Consider the following 23,664-nt stretch of genomic DNA (forward strand, 5'->3'; position numbering starts at 1 on the left):
AACTTTGTTCCTATGGCTTGTGTATGCATGAGATGGTAGTGGGGCGGCCTTCTTTGTGCTCTGTGTTCTTGCAGCTCCTGCTCTTCCTTGTGACCCTGTACTTCTGCACCAGCTGTTTGCATTCTTCATGCTTTCCTAGGTTTTCTTTAATAACATTAACCTCATAATTCAGCATCATCTAACTCCCTCAGGGCTTAGACTGAGGGGAAGACAGACATGGCTACCCTTGTCATTTCTTGTTGGCCAGCTATCCTTCAGCTGTGTTAGCGTCCCTGGGAGAGGCTAACAATGTCTGCTCATCCCAGGAAGGGCACCAGGAACAGGCCAGTGGAATAGTCGAGTCTATTAGTATTATTTACAGGGCAGAAGTGACTCACTGAAAAGCCACCCAGGCATGGGTGACAGCTCAGAGCTGCATTCCTGGAGCTCCTTGAACAACCCTTAATGCCTGCAGGAAGTTCAGGAGTCTCCACAGTTGTTACTGCCTCTGCACCTGTGAGGAGGGGGAAGTACATGTAACCATGTGACTGAGCCTCCTGAGCCCGGGGAGCTGGATAGGCCTCTTCCCACTCTAGGAGGGATGTTTCAGTTCTGAGGAGATGGCTACACACCTCCTCGGACAAGTAAGATTCCCCCATCTCTGACTACATTTGCTGTCTGAGTTCTAACTCAAGAGCCTGCGAGCCACGTCAGGGAGCTTCTCTCTGCTAAGGTTCTGCAGGAGTTCCTGGCATGTATGCTCCTTTTACCACTCAAATACCAGCAGCTGTCCAGACTTCCATAGGTGCCCGTATATGTACATGTTGGTAAATAGATCGTTAAATTATTTCCATAGAGTAATCGGGTAAAGGTAGCTTTTACCTCTTACGTCTTATTCCATCACCCCCACTAAGTTCCTAGTTAAGATAAAAATCCCCACTACTTTGTGTTATTTTCACCTAGTTTTGACTCTTTATGTAGCCCTGAGGAATTCTCCTACTGTACATACAGGGAGTTTTACTGCTAGAAGTGCTGCTGAGTGGGGGGAAGAACTCTTGTCCAATGGCCGAGGAAACCACAGTGAATTAGCAGCTCAGTGCTTCCGAAGAACATCCTAAAAGTCTATGTCAAAACAAAGATTTAAAAAAAAAACCTTTTCCATTTATTGATTACAGATATTTATCTTCGATTTCAGAACTTTAAGAAACTTTTATTTCTTTTTCAGATGTTATTTTTAAGAATTAATGCAAGTTACAAACTCCACTTGAAAAAGCAGTTGTCACACTTAAATGTAATAAATGATGGAGGACCTCAAAATGGGTATGAATCTTAATCTCTCACCACTGCTCTGTGCTGAATGTTAGTCCTTGTCAGTGTTCATGGTCGGCTTCCCTGCTGCCATCATACTGAAGAAGAAAACCACCAAGTCAGCAACGTTGTTTTCTTCTCTTGTGGACACAGCCTCTTTGTATCTTCCTCCCACTGTCTCTGTTAATGACGGCTGTCCGTGTTCAGCTCCTTGCCGCACCTTAAAGACCCTCTCAGTGAGGCAGTGCGGGCTAGTGGCTCATAGATGCTGAGCGGTATTGCTGTGAACAGACAGGATTCAGAGCTCTACTCCAGGACCCTTGGACTAGGGGAGTGGCCTCATTTCTAAAATGATGAGGGTAAACTATGCCTTATTTTGGAAGAGTTCTGAAAAATAATCTATTATTAAAATAGTATTACATTTTAAAACCAATGGATTCATATTTTACAAAGTTTGGGATAAACTCTAGCTCTGCCACCTACTAACTTATATCTAAAATTTTGAATAAGATAATTACCTTATCTAGGCCTGAAATTTCTTAGACTTTTTGTTGTTGTTTTGACTTTTAGGCAGGGACCACCTCTTGCTATGTATACCAGACTGGCTTCCGATTCAAGAGATCCACCTTGCCTCTGCCTATAAGTACTAGGATTAAAGGTGTCCTAGAAATAATTAAAAAAAAAAAAAAAAAAAAACTCTTTCTTCCTTTCAAAAGAGAATTGAAGATTAATCTGAGGCTGGGGATGTTGCTGAGTGGTAGAGCACTTGCCTTCCATCTGTGAGGTCCTGGCTTCATCCCTAGCATGTGAAATGGGTGTGTTTGTGTGTGTATTAAAAAAAGAAAAAGCACCAACTACCTGTTAAACTTTGGTATGGTTTTCTTGGTGTGCCACATATTTACCTTTTTTTAAAAAATTGTGTATATGGGTGTTTTGTCTGCATGTCTATTTATGTACCATGTGCGCGCCTAGTGCTCTTGGAAGCGAGAAGACAGAGAGCATTGGATCCGCTGTAACTGGGGTTAAAGTAATAAGCTGCCATGAGGGTGCTGGCAACTAACCCAGGTCCTCTCTAAGACAGCAAGTGCTCAGAGCTGCTAAGCCATCTCTCTGGTGCCTGAAAAACTACCCTATGAGTGATAAGAAATATTGGTCATAGGTAACCTAAATAAATGCAAGAGAAATATGCTATTTCTATTTTAGATGCCTAATAGCATCTTCTTGATTCAGAGCCAGTTTAGAAGCGGGAATGACATGAACAAAGTATTTGCTCGCCTTCCTGTTGTTCCTTGTAATTCAACTCATTCATGCAGCTAGAGAACAGCTGAAAAGCTTAGACCTCTGCTTAGTCACACTGGGTCCTGATTCCCCTCATATCAAGTTACTGTAGTACTTATCTCCAGGTGTGACTGGAAAGTTGGATGTTCTAAATGAAATCACAGAAACACCTAGCTGATAACTAAATGTTCGTGATCCATTTTCTTGCTGTGAAGCCATTTACAAATTGACTGGTCAAGCATTATATAGATCAGGAAATTAAGACCTTTTCTTCCAAATCTGGATTGTGAATCATTTAGAGACACCGTTCAAGATTAAAGGCTGGATAGAAAAGATTCCTAATGTAAACATTCCCAGCCCAGAATGATCTAGGAAGTGTTATTCCCTTGTTGGCTACTTGGAGGGCCAGCTGGGGAGGGAAGAACCTGCTTTTTTTAGAGGGTAGGAGTTTCTCGCATCTCACCAGCATCTGTTGTGTGCCAGCAGACCAAGCTGCTGTCAACGACTGTACCTAAACCACATGTGACTGTTAGCTAAGTAGTTCATACATACTGGTTCCATTCTACATTGGTAAGCTACTAAAGACTTGAAGTCAATCATAATGATATTTTATTTGCCCATTAATAGAGTTTCTCCTAAATGAATTAAATTATACACATCACCCATACTGCACTACAAAAAAAAATTGCATAAAGGTTCTTAGGTGTTCCTCTGAGGCACTTTGTGGGTGGAGAGAAAAATCCTTGCTCAGCTGATGTTCCTTTTAAGATTAGTTCTTTTTATAATTTCCAATCTTCCATTTGGGTTGGGGAGTAACTCAGTGAGAGCGATTGCCTAGTAAGGCCTAGAGTTCAGTCCCTCTCACCCACTGCCCCCAGTGCATGCACAGTCTTGTTTTCTGTGCCTCTGTGTGTTAATGCTGTCACAATTCCTTTTACAAACTTACCTGAACTCCGAAACATACCTGGATTGAAAAAAAGAATATCAACAAAACAGTATCAACAAAACAGCATCTAAAATAACAAATTACACTTTAGTTTCTAAGAGTTCCCAGGCTAAACAGCTCCTGCTTTTCAGTTCAGGATCTAAAGGAAATGTTTTGAAGTCGGTATGAGTCTGACAGGTTTGCACACCAAAGTGAGTCTTTAGTAATACAATTGTTACACTGTGTGTGCTTTGTGGGAGATGGAATCACAGCCTTATTCATGCTAAGCAAGTACCCTACCCTTGAGCCGTCCGCCCAGCCTCAGCCCTCAGTGTCAAGCTTGAGACTCACTTGTGTTTGCATAAGAACCCCAACTTTCATTTAATCTCTAGGCACTGCCAGGAAACCTGAGCTTTGAGCTTCTCCTATCGTAGCCACACACACACACACACACGTTTTCATGACAACTAACTGAAACGATTTCAGTTTCACTTGTTATTTTCTTAGTTTATGCTTTTTAAAAATAAATCTCATTTTATCAGGTGGAATTTGTCACGAAACTGACTATAAAAGGCACCGGTTTATTCCTTTTCCAAACATTACCAAATCAGTATTAAATGGCCCTTTAGATAGTGGGAATCTGCTAAGTGTCAACATTTTTATCCCAAGTAATTCTGAATTTAAAACTATTCTAGCAGCTAAGCTAAGCATCTGAATATTGCTCCTTTAATTATCTGAATAGAAGTGTTACATTTACAAATACCTTTTTCCCACTCTTCAGGTTGGTCACAGCAGATGTAGCTTTTTACACTGGAAATCTTCAAGCCTTAAAAGGCCTTAAAGACCTGGATCTTAACATGGCCGAGATCTGGGAACAGAAGAGGTGATGGCAGACTAGAAACCTGGGTAGTTCATCTGACCACAGGACGTGTGTCTGAAGAAAATCTGGATGCCTGGTGTTTTAGGAACTGAACCTGGAACCCAAAGTGAACTGAGATGGGGGACGGGAAGAAGAAGGGTCAGTGTTGGGAGCTGGATTCAGTGGGATCTACAAGGATGCTATTTTTGTGCATCCTTTGGTAAGGAGTAATTGATCAGGTGTCTATAACATTTTCATTCTCTCTGGAAACAGACTCAGGTTTCTTTGGACCAAATCCAAAAGAACACATAGCTGTAACACAGCTGTAGTTGCCTAGAATGCTCTGTATACTTTATATTAAAAATGCTCTGCATTTCTTCCAGTGCAATGAAATTTATATGGTGTCCCACCTTATTTAATGATGGTACAATTGAAAATATTAAAATCTTAGTCAACCTCTGTAGAAAGTTTTCTCTATGAAAGTAAAGCTGTTTGAAAAATTATTTTTTTACAGATCTTTATAAAAAATAAACATCTTTTGATTGCTTGGATTTAGGAATTCAGTTTTTGTTTTAGTGACTAATGTCAGTTTCAGGTTTTGTGTGTTGCATATTTAACCTTTCACTACCACTGTATGTCACTGGGTAGAGCCTCAAACCGGTAAATATATGGAAGACTAATTATAAGGAATAGAGAATATTTGCATTTACTAATGCAACTACTAACTTAAATACTTTCCGGAAGTGATATACACAAAGCTATGGTTTAATAGCTGTATTTATAAAGTACCTATGAAGGGTTAGGGGTTGGTTATATTTTGTTTTTTTCTTTGCTTTTTTATTTCTAGCAGAGGCAAGAATGCATAATTTATATAATACGCCTACTTACAAATTCTCATCTTAACATTTAGATAACATGAAATATGGCCCTCTTGGATTCTTTTAAGTTACTTTTGATATGTATATAAGAAAAGACCAGGGATAAACAGAACTTTTAAAATACAGGCTGCTATGTCGGGGCCAGAAATACAAGGTCAGTGAGTAAGCTTTTTTAGAACCGGTAACACTCCACAATGAAAGTGCCTGTGCCTCACCCTGTCAGAGTGCCTAATCTTGTGCTGATAATGTACAATGAAATAATCTTATTTTGTGGGTTTTTTGTTTGTTTTCTCAAGAGGATTTTTTTTTAAATCATTATAGAGGTATGTCATTGGTTCTTAAACTGTCAAAATAAAGATGTAAAAAAATCAGACTTAAAAGGCAACTTTTTTCAATGGTGCCTCACCCTGTCAGAGTGCTTTACACACTCTGTTTACACATACAGTATACTTTAAACACAGCCTTTTCAAAACAAGTATGGAAGAACTGTAACATGACTTGACTAGAGAAAAGCATGTGTGAACTACCAGCAGATCTGATTTCAAAGGTTGTCAGTATTTTTGAGTGAAAGCAAGTAAAAGAACTGAACCTTTAATGAAGGAGAACTTCTAATTAAGTTATTATCCACTTTCCCAACACACTGTTCTAGAACAGGAGGAGGCTGTGAAAAACAGGCTTTACTTCTGCTTGTTCTGCCCCTTCAGCTGGGAAAAACCTGTTCCCTTAAATGTGGAAAACATGGCAGACATACTAGTGTTAAAACCAGGTAAGAACACTAAATACTTTCAAGTTTAGTCTCTGTGTTGTCATTAACAGTGTTTAATAGTCTTAGAAATGAAAAACAACCAACCAACCAGGATTGGCTAGCTAACCAGCTAGTCAAACATTCCAAGAAACCACCCTGGAGCAAGAGTACACTGTAGTCTCCTGCGGTTTCACAAAGTCAGCACTAGACAGCACAGGAAACAAGTGGATTGTTGTATCATTTTATTTTTTAAAATCAAAGGCAATTCAAAGTGGCCATCACTCAAGCTTCTGTTAGAGACTGGCCGAGCTGGCCCAGTTCTAAGATTAAATAATATTGCACTTTAAGATGAACTACCTAGGCTCTTCATCAGAGAAGGAAAGTATTGCTCCATCTAGGCTTTCCTTAGGCTAAAAGCACACTGCAGAAAACTCTACTTTAAAAATCAACACTGCAGAGTACAGCGCAGTAAAAGTACCTGCTTCTTTGAGAATCGTAGAGAACATTTTATTGTAAGAAACTCTTTAGCCATAATTAGTATAAAGTATATCTGGCATCACTTAGTTCAGTGGTCCAAGATTCGAAGATTTCCAGATACAATCTTGTTCTCTAACACTGCTCCAGGGGGGATGTCAATTCTGTCACCATGATTTGCAATAATGATAACTGTTCCCTAAGTGAAGAAAAGAAAAAAAAAGGAAGATTTTACTTAAAACTGAAGCTGAAACATTCACCTGGTTATCTTAAACTCAAGCTCATGTTCAGCTCCTTTAACAATGTACTTGCTGTAAATGTAAGATCAGACATGAAAGGAGTACAATAACGTGTCCTTCTATCACGCTCCTAGTGCTGGCTCTACACTTGTTAGAGGTGGCACAAGTGAGAAGCAGACATACAAGTGCCCTGTCTCAGGCTCATTTACAAGGTATTATTCAGTCTTAAGAAGACTGTTGTGTGTCTATCGCTGCACCTGCAAATGCATGTGGAGACCAGAGGACACCCTCAAGTGTTGTTCCTCGGGTGTCACATACCTCTTTTTGAGAGGAATCTCTCCCACCTCGCTGTGAGCAACATGGTGAGACAGCAGGCAAGGCTAACCACACATCTACTTCTGCAGTGCAGGTGCAACAACTCCGGCACCACTGTGCCTTCTTACATGGGCTTCACAGGTTTGTGTCTCCTTGGCCCCTACCCCTTCCTTTTTTTTTTTATTTTTAAAGAACAGTTATTGGAAACATTTCTTATATCTCAATGAGACTTAATCTAAAGTAGTATGCACACAAGAAGTTATGGTCATGTATTATTCATGTATAATGTTGTTTTAACACCTTCGTTGAAGCAAATGGCCCTAACACAAAAGAACACTTAAAATATCAATACAGGAACTTTATAAGATTATATTATATTAGGAAAAGGCAAGGATATCTTCAGTTGTGAGCTTTAATTATCAACCCTCTTCATATTTCTCAGCAGGAATAGATGAGTCACTATAAGTAATCACAATGCTAACGGGCTATTCTGAAGACTGTCCCACTTCACTACTATCTAATGTTTCATTTCTCGTTGAGGGTTACATTCCAGAAAATTCCTGTATTGATCATGCTTGTATTTGAACTGATTATGTATCTGGATACAGTAGTACTAAATACAATGATGATCACCTGTCCTCACTAAGAATTACTCCTTAATGAAGGTAAATTTGGGACTAGAAAGTTAAACCTATTTTATAAGGCCATAATAAACATTACTTTCATAATACCAACCTTTAATGAAACATTTTTCCCAAATGTTACATCTCCTGAAACAGTGAGGTGGTCCAATTCCAGCATATCAGGTATACTTTCAAACCTTCTTAGGTAATCTTGAACCTTCAAGTAGAAGCATAACAAGTGTTTCAGACAACAGCACATGAAACCAAGGGAGCCAGAGGAATCCGAGGACTTTACCTTTCAATACGCCATAAGGATTTTCTCTCATGTTTCCAGTTTTGACCTCTGCTCTTACATATATACCTTATGGTTGTTTTGCTTCTGTTCATACACTGCTCAGTTACATTTCAGAATTACTGTTTTCATTTCTCCATCTTAATTATACTTATGCATTCTTTATTTAACTCTTTAGCTGCATCTCATACACTCTCCCTTATTTTTTCTTTTTCTCATCCTTTCTGAGCACTTCATTGTATTTTTAATCAAACCATCCATAGCTTTAAGAATCCCAGACAGTAGCTCAGCTTTCCCTCCTCACTACTTTACCTCGTTTTCTTTTCAAAGTCAACTCTACTGTGGTATTTGACATGAGACTTGTCCCCCCATATGCTCTAGTATTTGAATACTTGGTCCCATTCTCAGTCCACAAATCCAGCCCTACAGAAGTTAGCTGCACCCATGAAAATAGGCAGTAGATAATCTCACACCAGCAAAACCCAAAGAAGGGAAACACACTATCATCAACAAAACCAAAAAAATAACAGGAATTAACAATCACTGGTCAATAATATAAATGGACTCAATTCACCTATAAAAAGACACAGGTTAACAGAATGGATACGAAAACAGGATCCATCGTGCTGCACACAGGAAACACACCTCAACTTCAAAGACAGACATTACTTCAGAGTAAAGGGTTGGGAAAAGATTTTTCCAATCAAATGGACCTAAGAAGCAAGCTGGTGTAGCTATCCTAATATTGAGTAAAAATAGACTTCAAATTAAATTAACCAAAAAAGACAGAAGAGGACATTTCATATTCATCACAGGAAAAATGCATCAAGATGAAGTCTCAATTCTGAATATTTATGCCCCCAAACAAGGGCACCCACATTTATAAAAGAAACAAAAACTTAAATCACACATTAAGCCCAATTCACTAATAGTGGGAGACTTCAACACCTAATTCTGACCACTGAACAGGACTGCCAGACAAAAACAGAGATATAAAAACTAACATGTCATGACTCAAATGGACTTAAACACCTATAGAACATTCCACCCAAACACAAGAATATGCCTTCTTCTTAGTACCTCATGAAACCTTCTCTAAAATTGACCATATACAAAAAATTGGAATAATGCCCTGTAACTTTAACAGATCACCAGGGGTTAATTAGAATTCAACAATACCACAAACTATAAAAAGCCTACAAACTCGTGGAAATGGAACAATGTTCAACTGAATCACCACTGAGTCAAGGGAAAAAAATAAAGATTTCCTAGAATTCAATGAAAATGAAGGCACAACATACCCAAACTTATGAGACACTATGAAAGCAGTGCTAAGAGGAAAGTTCATAGCACTAACTTTCTACATAAAAAATTCTGGAGAAATCACACACTAGCAACTTAACAGCACATCTGAAAGCTCTAGAACAAACAAGAAGCAAACACCCAGGAGGAGTAGATGGCAGGAAATAATTAAACTCAGGGCTAAAATCAACACAACAGAAACAGAACAACACAAAGAATCGATGAAACAAGGAGTTGAATCTTTGAAAAGCAATCAGCAAGATAGACAAACCCTTATTCAAACTACCCAAAAGGCAGAGAGAGAATACCCACATTAAAATCAGAAATGACCCCCAGGAAATACAGAGGATTATTAGATCATACTTCAAAAACCTGTATCCCACAAAATTGGAAAATGGACAATTTTCTTGATAGGTATCACATACCAACATTAGATCAATGCCAGACAAACAATTTAAATAGACCTATAAACCCTAAGGAAACAGAAGCACTCATTAACAGTTTTTAAAAAATAAAAAAAAGTTTCTAAGCCAGATGGTTTTAGAGCAGAATTCTACCAGAACTTCAAAGAAGAGCTAATTCCTCAAATTGTTTCACACAATAGAAACAGAAGGAACATTGCCAAACTCTTTTTATGACGCTACAGTTACCCTGAGACCCAAACCACACAAAGACGTAACTAAGAGAATTACAGACCAATGTCCCTCATGCAAAAATACTCAATAAAATACCGGTAAACCGAATACATGAACACATCAGAAAAATCATCCACCATGATCAAGTAGGCTTCATCCCAGAGATGCAGGGCTGGTTCAACATATGAAAATCTGTCAATGTAATACACTATATAAACATAGGGAAAGAAAAAAGCCACATGATCATTTCATTAGATGCTAAAAAAAGCCTGTGACAAAATCCAGCATCCCTTCATGATAAAGGTATTGGAAAGATCAAAAATACAAAGAACATTCCTAAACAATAAAAGCAATTTACAACAAGCCAACGGTAAACATCAAATTAAATGGAGAGAAACTCAAAGCAATTCCACTAAAATTAGGAACAAGACAAGGCTGTCCACTCTCCATCTATTCAATATAGAACTTGAAGTTCTGGCCAAGTTCTTCTATGGGAAGAACCTGTTAGTTTGCACTCATTATAGCCAAGCCCCTGTGAAGAAGAGACCAGTAGATAGATAGGGTAATGTTTCTAAAAACTCAAGCATTTTATAATCCTGTTGATCAGATGTTTGTTTTCAAATGAGAAAACAAATAAATAACCATCATATTAAGCCAGATGAGCAGTTCACACAGTCAGGATTTAGAAAAAGAGGAGAGACCACCAAGGCTTGAAATATTCTAGACTGCAGTTGGCCTTACAGGACGGGTAGGAGTCACAGGTGCAGCAGGGCTCAGGACAAGAAAAAGCACAAAGTATAAGCAATCCTATATGCGTTTGCTTTCTATTTTGCTGAGAAAATAAGCCTGACTGGTTTTGGCCCTACTATGCCATTCTGCCTCCTTGTCTTTTCTCTACCGTTGTTCTAGTGCTACAAAGACTCTATTCAGACATGAAGGCAACTTCACTGTTAGAGCTTTCCTTAGCCTATTTAAGAATTTGTTCCAGGAGTCTGCTTCAATTGTATTCCCCTCCTGACTATATTAATTTCCAACAATATATAAGTAAATTCTCTCACATTTATGAAACAGAACCCCTTAAAATTTATGTCCTTTTTGGCCTACTACCCTAATTTCTGTTTTTCTTTGAGGCTTCAACTCTTAAAATCATTTCCAACTCCAATTCTCCCAGCCTTCCTTAAATCCATTCCAACTAGATTCCCAAACTTTACACTGGTAAGTTTAATGGTGAATTCTCATCTAGCTTGAATGAGCAACGGCATTTGACACCTAATTCCTTCCACCTTGAAACTTCTTTTGCATCTTTCAGGAAGCACATACTCATAGTTTACTATTCAATTCTTTTTTTTTTAAATATTTATTTATTTGTTATATATACAATATTCTGTCTGTGTGTATGTCTGCAGGCCAGAAGAGAGCTCCAGACCTCATTACAGATGGTTGTGAGCCATCATGTGGTTGCCGGGAATTGAACTCAGGACCTTTGGAGGAGCAGGCAATGCTCTTAACCTCTTAACCTCTGAGCCATCTCTCCAGCCCCTACTATTCAATTCTTCATCTGCACTACAGACCAAATGGCACTCAACCATGTCTGGGACTAGACTAAACTTAGATGTCATAGCAGGCTCCCTGAGGCTTGCCACTAACTTGCCCTCTGGTATTAGGGTGTTTTCTAAGTCTAGTTATCACCCCTGCCTAGGTGAAGCTCTCTACCCTAATCCACAACACACTCAGCTTCTTCCTGAGGCTCTGTGATGCCATCAACTCCACCACACATTTCCAGCTCCACCCTTGCTTTATTTCTCTATAGTTTCTACCACCTGCTACACTAAATATTTGATGTACTGACTTCTTAGCTTCTCCCAGTAGAATGCTAATTTTATGAAGATAGGGATTTTAGTTTGCTTTGTTTGCTGCTAAATCTCCACATCCAGAAACTGCCCAGGAGATAGTAGGAGCACGATACATATTGATTGAATGAGATTTAACCCTTTCTGACTGATGAAAGCATCAGTCATGTCCCCACATTAAAGCATTTTTTCCTACTCTCCAGAGCAACTACAGAGACTACAGTCAATTCTTATAAATCACACCAGAGATGGAGGGCTATAAAAGGTCAGTAGTAAAAAGTAATTCTCTGATTATCTTTACAAATTACCTACCTTGGTGAAAGAACTTCCTAATTTAACCAAGGGTACTGTAGGAAATTCCCGCTTCTCACTCATGGTTAAAGATCCTGCATTAAGGCTATAGAGGTTTGACATCACAAGCAAGAGATCTGATGTGGTCTTCACAGGCAGAAATCGACTCCTTGGAACATTAATACCTAAAGAATTTTCAAAACTTTTAATTGCAGCTCCAACTGCAGTTTCTAACTGAATGACATTCAGGCCTCCATCCAAAGTCTATAAAAAAGTAAGAAGGAAAAAGGTCGGGTAAGAATGGGGAAACCAAGAGTTTGGGGCTTGTTTGTTTTTAGACAGAATTTCTCCTATCAAACTCACCATGTACTGAAGACAACCTTGAACTAACTCTACCTCCATTCCCAAGTGCTAGAATTATGGGTGTATGCCACCACACCCAGGGAACACAGGTTTTAATGCACCCAGCTGTGTTCCATGTGTGATGTTAGTACTTGGAAAGTGGTTTCATAGAATCAGAGAACAGACATTAATTAGCCAAGTATTTGTATTATGCTCCACATATGATTTTCTTTTTAAGTTTCTTAACTTGAGTGAGCAACATGGCTATTTTTCAGTAAAGAACCAGGAGTTGAGAAAACTTATACAAGATTCCTAGAGATAGATGGCATAGGAGCATAGAGGATTGATTCCTACAGACGGCACGTGTGTAGAAGATTCCTACAGACAGATGGCACGTGTGTAGAAGATTCCTACAGACGGATGGCATCTGAGTATAGAAGATTCCTACAGACAGATGGCATCTGAGTATAGAAGAAGTAGTTACACTGAAGGAGATCCTTTCAGCTTGGGGTCAGGAGCACATCACTGGGGTGAGTGCAGAATTGGAGAACCTGACTAGACAAAACAGTCTGACTGATGGGACAGCCAAGCCAGAGGGAGCTGGCAGGGATCTGCCTCTAGAAACCATGACCTTCGCTTACCTTTGGATTCACAATAATTTCCATGTCAATGGCATTCTGTTCCTGCAGTCTTTTAACTGCTGCAAGAGAAATCCATAGGTTGTTTGTGTTAAATATTTTAAACTTTGACACAGACTTGAATTCATCAACATGTGCTTTTGGCACTTGAGCGATTTCCACCAGTCTGAGTTTGCCTTCATACTGAGTGAGTGTCCCACCCTAGAAAAGCAGAAAATCATGAGTGCTTCCAATTCTCTTGCAATCAGCCATACCACACTGATTATGAATTCTATAGAATTTCATAGAAGACACTGACTATATAATCTTCATAATTCAGATTGTTACTTTACCATAAACACTCACTGTCCTGTCCATAACTAAAGCCCTGGGAGTACTCAGAGTCCTCCTCCCCTTCCTAAGGTCTAGGATGGGGGGAGAAGGGAGACAGACGAGTGAATGAGAAGTAGATCAAGGCTGGAGATGTCCTTACAGCCATGAGACCATCCCAGTGTGGGGGAGGAGGAGGAGGTACAGAATCCAGGGCAGCCGTGTGGTGTCATCAGCTACAGCCATTGTATCACCACCAAATATGCCATGTCCGTTTATACTTTGTACTAAACAACTGCATTCATTATTCTTTCATAACTACAAAGATAGCGCAGTGATAAAGTGTACATGAAATACATACACACATTTTATAGAAATAAATTTCCATGAAAAGGATAGCATAATAAAATATGAAACTTGAAGAGGAGTAATGGTGTGAAAAATTTGCTGTGCGTTCTCACATAGTTCAGATTCGTTCCATAAAAATGTATGAAACTATTTTTAATTTAAATTATTGACATAGGTTTACACTCTTATTAATTCTGGGCTCATACACATTGTTTTTTTTAGAACTTAAGGTACCCCACAGAATAACATCACACTCTCTTAAAATGATGTTAAGTAAATAACAAATATGTAGTTCATAAAATAGAAACTTATCAATAAGAAAAAATATTTTATCTATGTAATTTATCAACTGTAAAAACATGAATCTCCAAATTGATTCTTCAGTATTTACCTTTACGTCTGCTCGTGTTTTATTTGTGACTTCCATGACAAATTCACAGCGCTTCCCATTGGGTGGGTTCATTAGATGATTGAGAATATAAAGATCCACTGTGGCACCCAGGTTATCTATGTTAGACACAAAAATATACTCTTTGCCTTCTTCTAGAAAGGTGTTGAGCAAGCCAGAGTTGTAGAAACTAGCATAGATATCTCCATGCCCTGGAGGATACCAAGCTTCTGTACTTTCCCCTGAGTAAGATACATCCTTTGCTACAGGAAGTAAAGATTCCTTATTAATCCTAGGGTACCTTTAAAAACAAAATGAGAACATTATTTATTGTAGCACGAATAAAACAATACATTAAAATTAAATAAGGGCTGGAGAGACGGATCAATGGTTAAGCACATGTACGGTTCAGCTGCCAGCACCCATGTCAAATGGCTTACACGTTCCTGTAAATCCAGTCTCAGGGGACCTCCATGGGAACCTGCACTCATGTGCATATACCAACATAGATATACACAGATATGCATAATGAAAAATAAAATAAAATCTTTTAATATATTAAATAAAACATCCCTCCATTTCAGAGACTGTCAATAGTAAATTATAGGTGAATCGTTTTAGGAAAATCTGTCATTACTATTTTTTAAAAATCTATTTTCTAGATAGTTATTCAAAGGAAGTTTTCCAAAGCCATACAGAGAGGAAGGCCCTTCATATTTTTAAGATCGTTTTTACAATTCTCCAAGAAGATGGACTCAGTAAGTAAATGTTTTTAAACTTCACTGGTTCTTATGCCTGAAAATCTGAGACCATCTGCCCAGTCTTAAACACATGCACCCAGGGTTGCTCTCCCTCCTTTAGCACCCAGGTGTCAGCACACGGCTAAGAGTTGGCATCCAGTAAAGGAAAGCAGGAAGAGCGTGGACAGACTACTAGGAAACAGGAAACAAACACATTAGGATGGGGAAAGAAAAGTGATGTGAAAACAGATTTTAAAATGGTCCAACTTTAGACACTGTTTCCAGAAGCTCCTGCAGCCTGCTGTCCACCTCTAACGGAAGGCCTGTCCCCAGTCACCTCGCCTCCTTCTACTCACTCTACTCCCTGAGTGGATGTGTTTATCTACTTAGATAAAGAAACCCCTGCCACAGGGAAGGTGTTCAGTGTCTTCACCCAGGACATTCATCCAGGACCCAGGAATTCACCCACTGACTAGAGACTTTCTAGACTGCCTTTAAAGATCTGAGACATAGGATAAGATCTCAAGAAGATCCCCTGAGAAACTGGAAACGACAGAGCCATAGTTTATAACCATTACATACTTATCAACCTCTATATAATTTTTTTAATTTTTTTTTTTTTGAGACAGGGTTTCTCTGTAGCTTTGGAGCCTGTCCTGGAACTAGCTATGTAGACCAGGCTGGCCTTGAACTCACAGAGATCCTCCTACCTCTGCTTCCCAAGTGCTGGGATTAAAGGTGTGTACCATCACCACCAGGCCCAACCTCTATATAATTTTATAGTTATCAAGTTCTTCCAAGAATTGACCTTTGCTGCTATGAGGCAACTATGTTGCAACAATGAAGAGAATTCCCAGGGGTCACAATTCCAATAGCTAGCTATTTTTATTTCTTGTACCTGCTTTGATTGAAGGTGTAGATTTTCACGCGGCAATGATTGTACTTCTGAAGTATTTTTTTTGTGTCTTCATCCGTGTTAAAAGAGTTCATTAAAACAAGAGGGACATCTGTATTGTAGGTTTTGTTCAAGTGCTGAAGAGCAGAGTGACAATCAGATCATCCAAACTCATGTTCTCTGACTTGCAATCTAAAGTTGACTCTTCAATGGCTAATCACAAAATGTTTAAAGCTTGATCTCTGGATACACACACACACACACACACACACACACACACACACATTTTACAAACGTGACCACCTGGTGTAAGCCAGATATGTGGGTAAGCAATTCATCACATGCTCATTTAGTAAATCATGGCCCTCTAAAATAGAAGCTACTATCTGCATTTCATGGCTAACTCAGCTGAGGCCCAGATTTGGTGGCCTGGGACAGTCCCCACTGGAGCTGTGTACATGTCAACAGTACTATGGCCTGAAGGTAGACAGGTGCTAACTAAGCATTTGCTCTGTATCCGAGCACTGTGGGGATGAGAACACAATTGCAACAAAGTCATGGTTTCCTATTCTCAGATGAATTTCAAACTCATCAATCACACCTCAGCTGAAATCTTCCCTCTCTCAAGAGCTAAGAGGCAGCATAGATTTTTACACACAAAACTATCTTGTAAGCCTTGTACTTGGAGCCCATCCTTATCTAGAAAATGGGAGTAACAGTACTTGTGAGAGGATGAAAGGAGTCATTTTGGAGAAGGTGCTTAGAATATCTGGTGTGTAGTAATACTGGACAAATGTCAGCTTAGCTGCTGCTGCTGCTAGTGTTATGACTGTAGTTGCTAGGACCAAACTAGACAAGGGAAACAGATGAAAAAAAGTCTCTGGTCCATAAGGTCCGCAATTAATAACTTTGTCAAAGAAGAAAGCCAAGATTAGTACTGCATCTGCTACGTCCAACCAGACATGTGACATCCTCCCCAGCTTCCCAAGAGGGGTCAACCCAGAAAACTCTAGTGTCATGAAGGTTGCCACCAGGAAAAAGTAGTAGACGGTACATTGAAGAGAATCTGAAGAGACCCAGAGCCTTCAGCAACCACAAATGCTATTTAATATTTAACATCAAGCTTTTGCGTCTTAAGGATATGTCCTTACACACACACCCACACATTAATAGAGACAAAATGGACTCAACCTCACACCCACATTTACTAATAGAGCACTTATGTTAATGGAAACACTAAACCTACTTTAGTATGAGAATGGCCAAATACTACTCACTTCAATTTGCTGAACAGTAAGATCCAAAAAGGTATTCTCATTTCTTACACCAATCAGACTTTTAGGGCCTTTGCAGCCCATGCTGGTTCCCAAACCACCATTGAGTTTCACCACCACCAGTTTGTTCAACACAGAAGATATATTATCAGGCAAGCCTCTGGCCTTTATCTTTTCATAGGGTTGAATCTGAAAAAAAAATAAAATAAAATTAGAGGTGTCATTTGAGTAGCTTTATGAGACAGTAAAGACAATCAATCCCAAGATTATTTCCATGGTTCCTTAAAGTTTTGTTCTCTCAATGTAAAGTTCCAGCAAGGTCACATGGCAATTCCCCTTGCATAAGGACGTAGGCCAACGGCATGTTTAATGACAGTGGAGTGACAGTGTACAACCATTTGTCTGACTGTTGTCAATATCTAAATCTTGAATTATCTTAAGATGCTATTGCCAATCTTGATCAAAATATCAAATACCCAAATCTCATCAAGTCTAAACATTTAAGGTACATTATGAACATTATTAATCATATACTATTTTTCCTACCACAGGAGGCAAAAAAACAAAACACAATTGTTTTTTCTATTTCCCCATTTAGTTGTAAGATAACCCAGCAGAAGGTGGTGCAGGCGCAGTCACAGTTCTAGGTAGGCACAAGCACAGTTCCTTCCTCAGAAATTTAACTCTAGGCTGTCACTTTCTAAAAACTTGTACTGGAAAATGAAATGTCCTTGTTCTAAGAAATGCCCTGGGAGGGAAGGAGAGAACAAAGGCTGGAGCTGTGGAAATCCCAGTCCCACATCCTCTCTCGCATCCTAGCTCGCTCTCTGTGGGCACAGAACCTTAGCCTTGAATTTCTCGTGTAAGTACAGAAACAATAACATTTATAGGAAATATTGATGTCCAAAGAAGAGCAACAAATCTTACTTCTTATAGCAAGAATGAAAGCATTTTTAAAAATCAAAATGCATTTCCTATCCATCTGTGACATTTTTGTTATTCTGCTTTAATAGGATAAGCCCTCAAATGGCCTCTTCCATCACAGTACAAGACAGATAACATGAGAAGACTGAAAACTTGAGCCAACAGTGGTTACTCTGTGAACTCTGCTGTTATTTGTCCTGTGACCTGTAAACATGTCCTTGTCTGAAAACATTTTGATTGGGACAGGAAGGAACTGATGGGCTCACCTCCTGTGATCTTGGCCTTGGAGACCAACATCTCCCTGTGTGTGATGGACCATAATTCTTGTTCACAGATGTTCCTACAAAATACTCCTTTGTAACATAATTCTTAACTGCCAAGTGTGGATGAAGACTCTTCTACTCGATGTAAACACTAAGAACACAAAGAGCTCTTCTTCCCACTGAGAACCCTCGCTATGCCCCATTCTGAATGACTTGTTAGTGTGGCAGGACTGTCGCTGTCCTTGTAAAAGTAGCTAAATTCCCATTCATGAACCAAAAAGAAAGGCTTGCGACAAAAGCACTGAAGAGGCTTACAGGCGCTCTAAAGAAGAAAAAGTCCCAAATTTAAATGTTACACCATTAAAAAAAAAAGACTAGATGACAGAAAAGGGACCTTTGTGCCCTTATGTGACAAGGTAGTTTATGAATCCTTTCAAATACAGCTGTTGAGATCAACCAGTGAGTAAGAGGATGCTACTATGACACAATGGCTTCAAGTAGTCTATTCTGTTAGGAGATTATGTAACATATACACACACAACACACACACAACACACACACAACACACACACACACATATATATATGCTCTAAAAAGTTAATTATTTTCCAATTATTTTGTAAAAGCCAGGAACTTCCATTTAGCAGTTACTTTCACTTCCCACATCAAGAACTTAGCTGAAAATCCACTTGTTACATTCACTTTAGGTAAAACTGATACCTCGGAAATATTACTTAATGCCCTGGATATGTTTTTTAAAAAATAGAATACATAAAAGCAATTTTCCCCCAACACAGTGAGTTAGGCCTGTTTTCCAATTCTACCTTAAAATTTTAATTGTGAAACATTATGTATGTGGCCTATAGATGAACAACTGGAAGAATGAATGTAAAAAGCATACAGCAGTAACTAGGGAACCTCCATGTCCCCGACGCTGACCACATTCTCCCCCACCTTCCCCGTTAAGCATCATATGAGCTCCTACTCTCTCACTGCAGTTTCACCATGGATAGTACTTATTTTTCTCTAAACTTATGAATATAATTGAATCATACTATAAAATAGGTGCACCATCAGAACAAAACGTACTGTGATATGGCTTTCACATATCTGAACATTCTGATGCATAAAGACACAAATATCTAGATGTAAGGGACAGTAAAAAGATTCCATGTAATGAGCTAGAACAATGGCTCAGCAAGTGGTCAAGAGTACTTCCTGCTCTTCCAAAAGGCATGCATTCGATTCTCAAATTCTTAGCACCCATATCAAGTGGCTCACAGCTACCTGTAACTCCAACTTCAGGGGATCCAATATTCTCTTCTGGCCTCATTGGGCAGCAACACACACACAGGCACACAAAGGCATACACACAGACAATCACAGTTGAAGTAGAATGTTTAAAATAGAAAAAAACATTACAGTTAATGATTTCATGTACAATAATGTTTTCAAATATTTAAGTTAAACTTGGAAGCAGAATAAAACAAAAAGTCAATGTATAAACAAGTTAGATGTCGTTAAGAAAATATAATTTATACTTTTAGCTGACAGCTCTTGAAATGCAGTTAAATAATAATGTCAGGAAGGATGACAGAATTTGGATCACATCTTAATTCTATATGCTAAGGAATTCTTTGGTACATCAACATTCCTATTAAATAAAGAACTTTGGGATCCACGTTTAATCTTTAGCTATTTAATTCCCCTAAGGTCCATTTTCTTCAAGAATGGATGCTAAAGGAATTTTTATTTATAATGAAATTTGAAAAATGGAACCAAACACCAATCTCACCGACTTACAATATTTCCAGGAGGAAAAACAAAAACAAAACAAAAAAACACAACTTCAAAATTATGATGTTCATGACAAATAATCTCTGTTCCATACATCATCAAGTTTGTGAAATAAAATATTTAGAGATAAGAGTTGCCGATATTCTTTACAGTAATCAAACTTCCAAACGCTACACGGGGCGCAGCACTGCACGCCTGTAACCCAGCACTCAGCAGGCAGCACTGCAAAGGGCAGCACAGGAGTGAGGCTAGTAGAAGGTTCCGAGGACAGAACAAGGGCACAAGGGGTTAAACAGGTAGGATGCGCAGAGGGAGAGGGCAGAGAAGGGAGTGGGGGTAATCAAACCACAGATATGAAAAGGCCCTAAGAAAATCAGATACATGGGAGACTAATTTATAAAAAAAGTTTTAAGCTCTGGGGCATGGGAACTCACAACTCAAGGCAAAAAAGGAAAAAAAAAGTTAATATTCAACGCCTGGGGTTTTCTATGAAGTGTTATGTACTAAATTAGTATCAGTGACACCTAGCTGTCTTAGGAAATCTGACTCTTGAAGAAAAAAAGGTCCTACCGAGGAATTTGTTTATAAAGGAAAGAATCTGAGAAGAGCCATTAGAGGGCAAGGAAGAAGAAATTCAAACAGCAATGAATCGGGAAGAAACGCCAGGAGCGTTTGAAGTTATTTTGCTGTTGGAAACCAGCAATGGAGGAGGTCTGTGAGTTAGCTTCATGATTTACCCCACCCTAAACTCCTTACCCAGCAAAGACACACAGCACACTGACACACAGGACACAGACACCGGGACAAACCCAAAGACAGATGAATCTAGTAACTATTTGATTCCAAGAAGCCAGGATATTTTTGTCTAGAGTTTATTGCAGGTTTTAAGTTATTCGTTTATTAGGGAGTAAGCAAAGATTCATGTCATATAAATCATCCTGTACATAACAAAAGTGCCCTGTCCATGAGTGTCCAAACCCTCCACCACAGGACCTCACCAAGCAACCCCAGAGAGCTTAGTTTAGTTCAACAAGCCAGGGGGGTGGAGGTGGAGGTGGTGTCAGTGCTGGAACACTGCTCAGCAGCAGCTGGTCACACCCTGGACACACCCAGTCACAGCACCATTTTTAGACCCTTGACATCTAAATTCCTCAGTAGGATCCTTTTCAGATTCACTAAGATGGGTCGGTATCACTGACAGTACCATATAAAGAGTGCTGGCTCCTGGACATCTGCAGAAGGTAGGTGGAGTCTATATAACTTAGGACACGGAACTTCACAGAACATGGTCTCCCGTGCTTCCTCGAGAAAATACACACATATACTGAGATACAATGGGTGGTCTCAGGACACAACAGCCGAAATGTGACTCACACTGAATCCCTGGAGTCAAGGACTAAGAGTGACCAGCTTTGAGCTTTCAATCCTAATTGTTAGGTCTCACACAGTACCTGTGGAAGTAGTTACAGAAGAGATTTTTGTCCCTTATCAACAAAAGGCTGGAATGTAAGGCCTCAAACCCAGGACAAATCTCACTCAATACCTGTGGCTCCTCCCCGCACTCCTCACCAGGCTCCTACCCTAAACCTCTCTCCCCCAGGCGCTGGGCTCCCACCCCATCCCAACTCCCCAGGTCTGACCTCACTCAGTCATTTTGGTTACCCTGGTCTCTTAGCCCGGGCCGCCTTTCTTGGTTAATGGCTCTTCTCTTGTTCTCCTCTCATGGTGGTGTTTAGTCGGCCAGCCCTGTTCAGCCTGGATTCCTCCCTCTGCCTGCTCTCTCCACTCTATCTACAATAAAAATCTTCTCCATGTCCTTTTATTTCCTTTGAGCATTCACTCACTGATCACTCTATTTCCCTGTTTTCCCCCAGACAGAACAGAATTCAGTGCTCTAACAAGATCTCTACTGCAGCTAAGCACATGGTGGAGGGAATGTTAGGGAACGGCCAGGCCACGCATATTCTCATCTTTCTGTTCAAACACCTTCCTTAAGCAGCTGGCAATCCCCTACATAACATGATTTTAAGAACATTTGCAGGGCAGTGGTGGCACACACCTTTAATCCCAGCACTGGGGAGGCAGAGGTAGGCGGATCTCTGGGAGTTCGAGGCCAGCCTGGACTACACGAGCTAGTTTCAGGACAGGCTCCAAAGATACAGAGAAACCCTGTCTCAAAAAAAAAAAAAAAAGGCAAAAAGAACATTTGCCTTCTAGGATGTCAACCTAGTCACTTTACAGAAATGGAAAGATCTTTTTAAAACTGTTTGCCATGATCTGTATCTTGCCAACTCTGCTCACAACTTAGTTTCCAGTTAGAAGAAAAGCCAAATTCAGCACACAGTCATGGACACATTGTTCCTGTTCGAAAAAGTGTAACCCAGTTCTCTGTTCCATTTCTAACGTAAGTGCCAAATGCGCAAAGCAAGGCAGCACTACCCACTGTTATGGTTCACAAGGGGATGATTATTGCAAAGTGAGCCACTTTTTTTTGAGAAAAAGAATTTGCCGGAGAGAAAATGGTGTAAAAAGTCAAACAAATCAAGATGCTCCACATAAAAGCACGCATTCTAAGAACTGTTCACTGAGTCCTCCTCATGCGGTGTTTTGTGGCAAGTTCCATGATAGGCACTTTCATATACGGTCTTTTCATTTCATATCTCTGAAGGGAAAGGCCAGAATCATCTATGTATGATTTTTTTTTAGTGGAAAATCTGCTAAATCTTGTACTTTCCCTAATATTACAGGGTTAACGTTCAAGTTCATTAATACTGTCAACCACCCAAATGAACTCAACTCTAGTTCACAGAGCAAATAAGTCACTGACTTCCTGCTGCCACATCCTGCACATCATCTCCAGGACTCCATTCCATCCATCAGTCTCCCCATCGCTTCCTCCCGTCTCTGGGTGTGACTACAAACACCTCTACTTTCTCTGATCTTTCTCAACTCCGGTTTTCTCCTTTATCACAGCACTACCTGCTCTTAACACGAATGAAGCCAATAACATCTTGACTGCTAGGTCTTATCAATAACACCAAATACTTACTTACTATCAGGTGCGTTTGACACAACTGATTACTCCCTAAGTCCTAAAATGCCCACTTCCCATTGGCTTCTGAAACACTATACTATCTTTTCCTTGCAACTCTGCTTGCTCCTTACCAAGATCATTCTAAGTAGACCTCCTCTTCCTACACCGTTGGCTTCAAAGCCACATCTATCATTCCTGTCCTTATCCATGAAGACACCCAGCTGCTCAATGGGTCCATTCAGCCGCATCACCTCTGACCTGTGTTGCCAGTGCTATAGTGGTCTCCTTAACTCCATATAACCCATTTTTCATCTCTCATTTTTTTTGTTTTGTTTTTGTTTTCTCTGTAGCTTTGGAGCCTGTCCTGGAACTAGCTCTTGTAGACCAGGCTGGTCTCGAACTCACAGAGATCCGCCTGCCTCTGCCTTCCAAGTGCTGGGATTAAAGGCGTGCGCCACCAATGCCCAGTCCTCTCAATCATTTTTTAAAACAATTTCAGCATGTGTCCTCGCTAGTATTTATGTCAACTCGACACAAGCAGAAGTCATTTGAGAGGAGGGAACCTCAATTAAGAAAATGTCTCTGTAAGATCTGGCTGTAGGCAAGCCTGTAGGGCACTTTACTGATGATTGATGGGGAGGACCTGGTCCACTGTGGGTGGGGCCATCCCTGGGCTGATGATCCTGGGTTCTATAAGAGCGGGCTGCATAAGCCATGTG

The 23,664-nt window shown here is 39.7% G+C and overlaps 2 protein-coding genes across 6 annotated transcripts in view; one reads left to right on the top strand and one right to left on the bottom strand.

Annotated features, from left to right (window-relative positions):
- The window catches only part of Vps54 (VPS54 subunit of GARP complex), a 77,595-nt gene extending 71,995 nt beyond the window's left edge, over positions 1-5,600 (top strand). For all 3 annotated transcript variants that reach the window (XM_050141119.1, XM_050141117.1, XM_050141118.1), the window contains exons 22-23: positions 1,205-1,299; positions 4,272-5,600. In XM_050141119.1, the coding sequence (XP_049997076.1) occupies positions 1,205-1,299; positions 4,272-4,377 (201 nt within the window). In that variant the 3' untranslated portion in view covers positions 4,378-5,600. The remainder of the gene's footprint in view (positions 1-1,204; positions 1,300-4,271) is intronic.
- A 599-nt stretch (positions 5,601-6,199) lies between these two features.
- Ugp2 (UDP-glucose pyrophosphorylase 2) overlaps positions 6,200-23,664 on the bottom strand; it is a 55,652-nt gene continuing 38,187 nt past the window's right edge. For all 3 annotated transcript variants that reach the window (XM_050141121.1, XM_050141122.1, XM_050141123.1), the window contains exons 4-10: positions 16,931-17,116; positions 15,657-15,790; positions 14,022-14,319; positions 12,977-13,174; positions 12,015-12,257; positions 7,736-7,840; positions 6,200-6,645 (exon numbers count right to left, since the gene is read on the bottom strand). In XM_050141121.1, the coding sequence (XP_049997078.1) occupies positions 6,538-6,645; positions 7,736-7,840; positions 12,015-12,257; positions 12,977-13,174; positions 14,022-14,319; positions 15,657-15,790; positions 16,931-17,116 (1,272 nt within the window). In that variant the 3' untranslated portion in view covers positions 6,200-6,537. The remainder of the gene's footprint in view (positions 6,646-7,735; positions 7,841-12,014; positions 12,258-12,976; positions 13,175-14,021; positions 14,320-15,656; positions 15,791-16,930; positions 17,117-23,664) is intronic.

Source organism: Alexandromys fortis, unplaced genomic scaffold, assembly GCF_014885135.2.
Source record: "Alexandromys fortis isolate MF-2015 unplaced genomic scaffold, M_Fortis_MF-2015_v1.1 scaffold_7, whole genome shotgun sequence".
Lineage (NCBI taxonomy): Eukaryota > Metazoa > Chordata > Mammalia > Rodentia > Cricetidae > Alexandromys > Alexandromys fortis.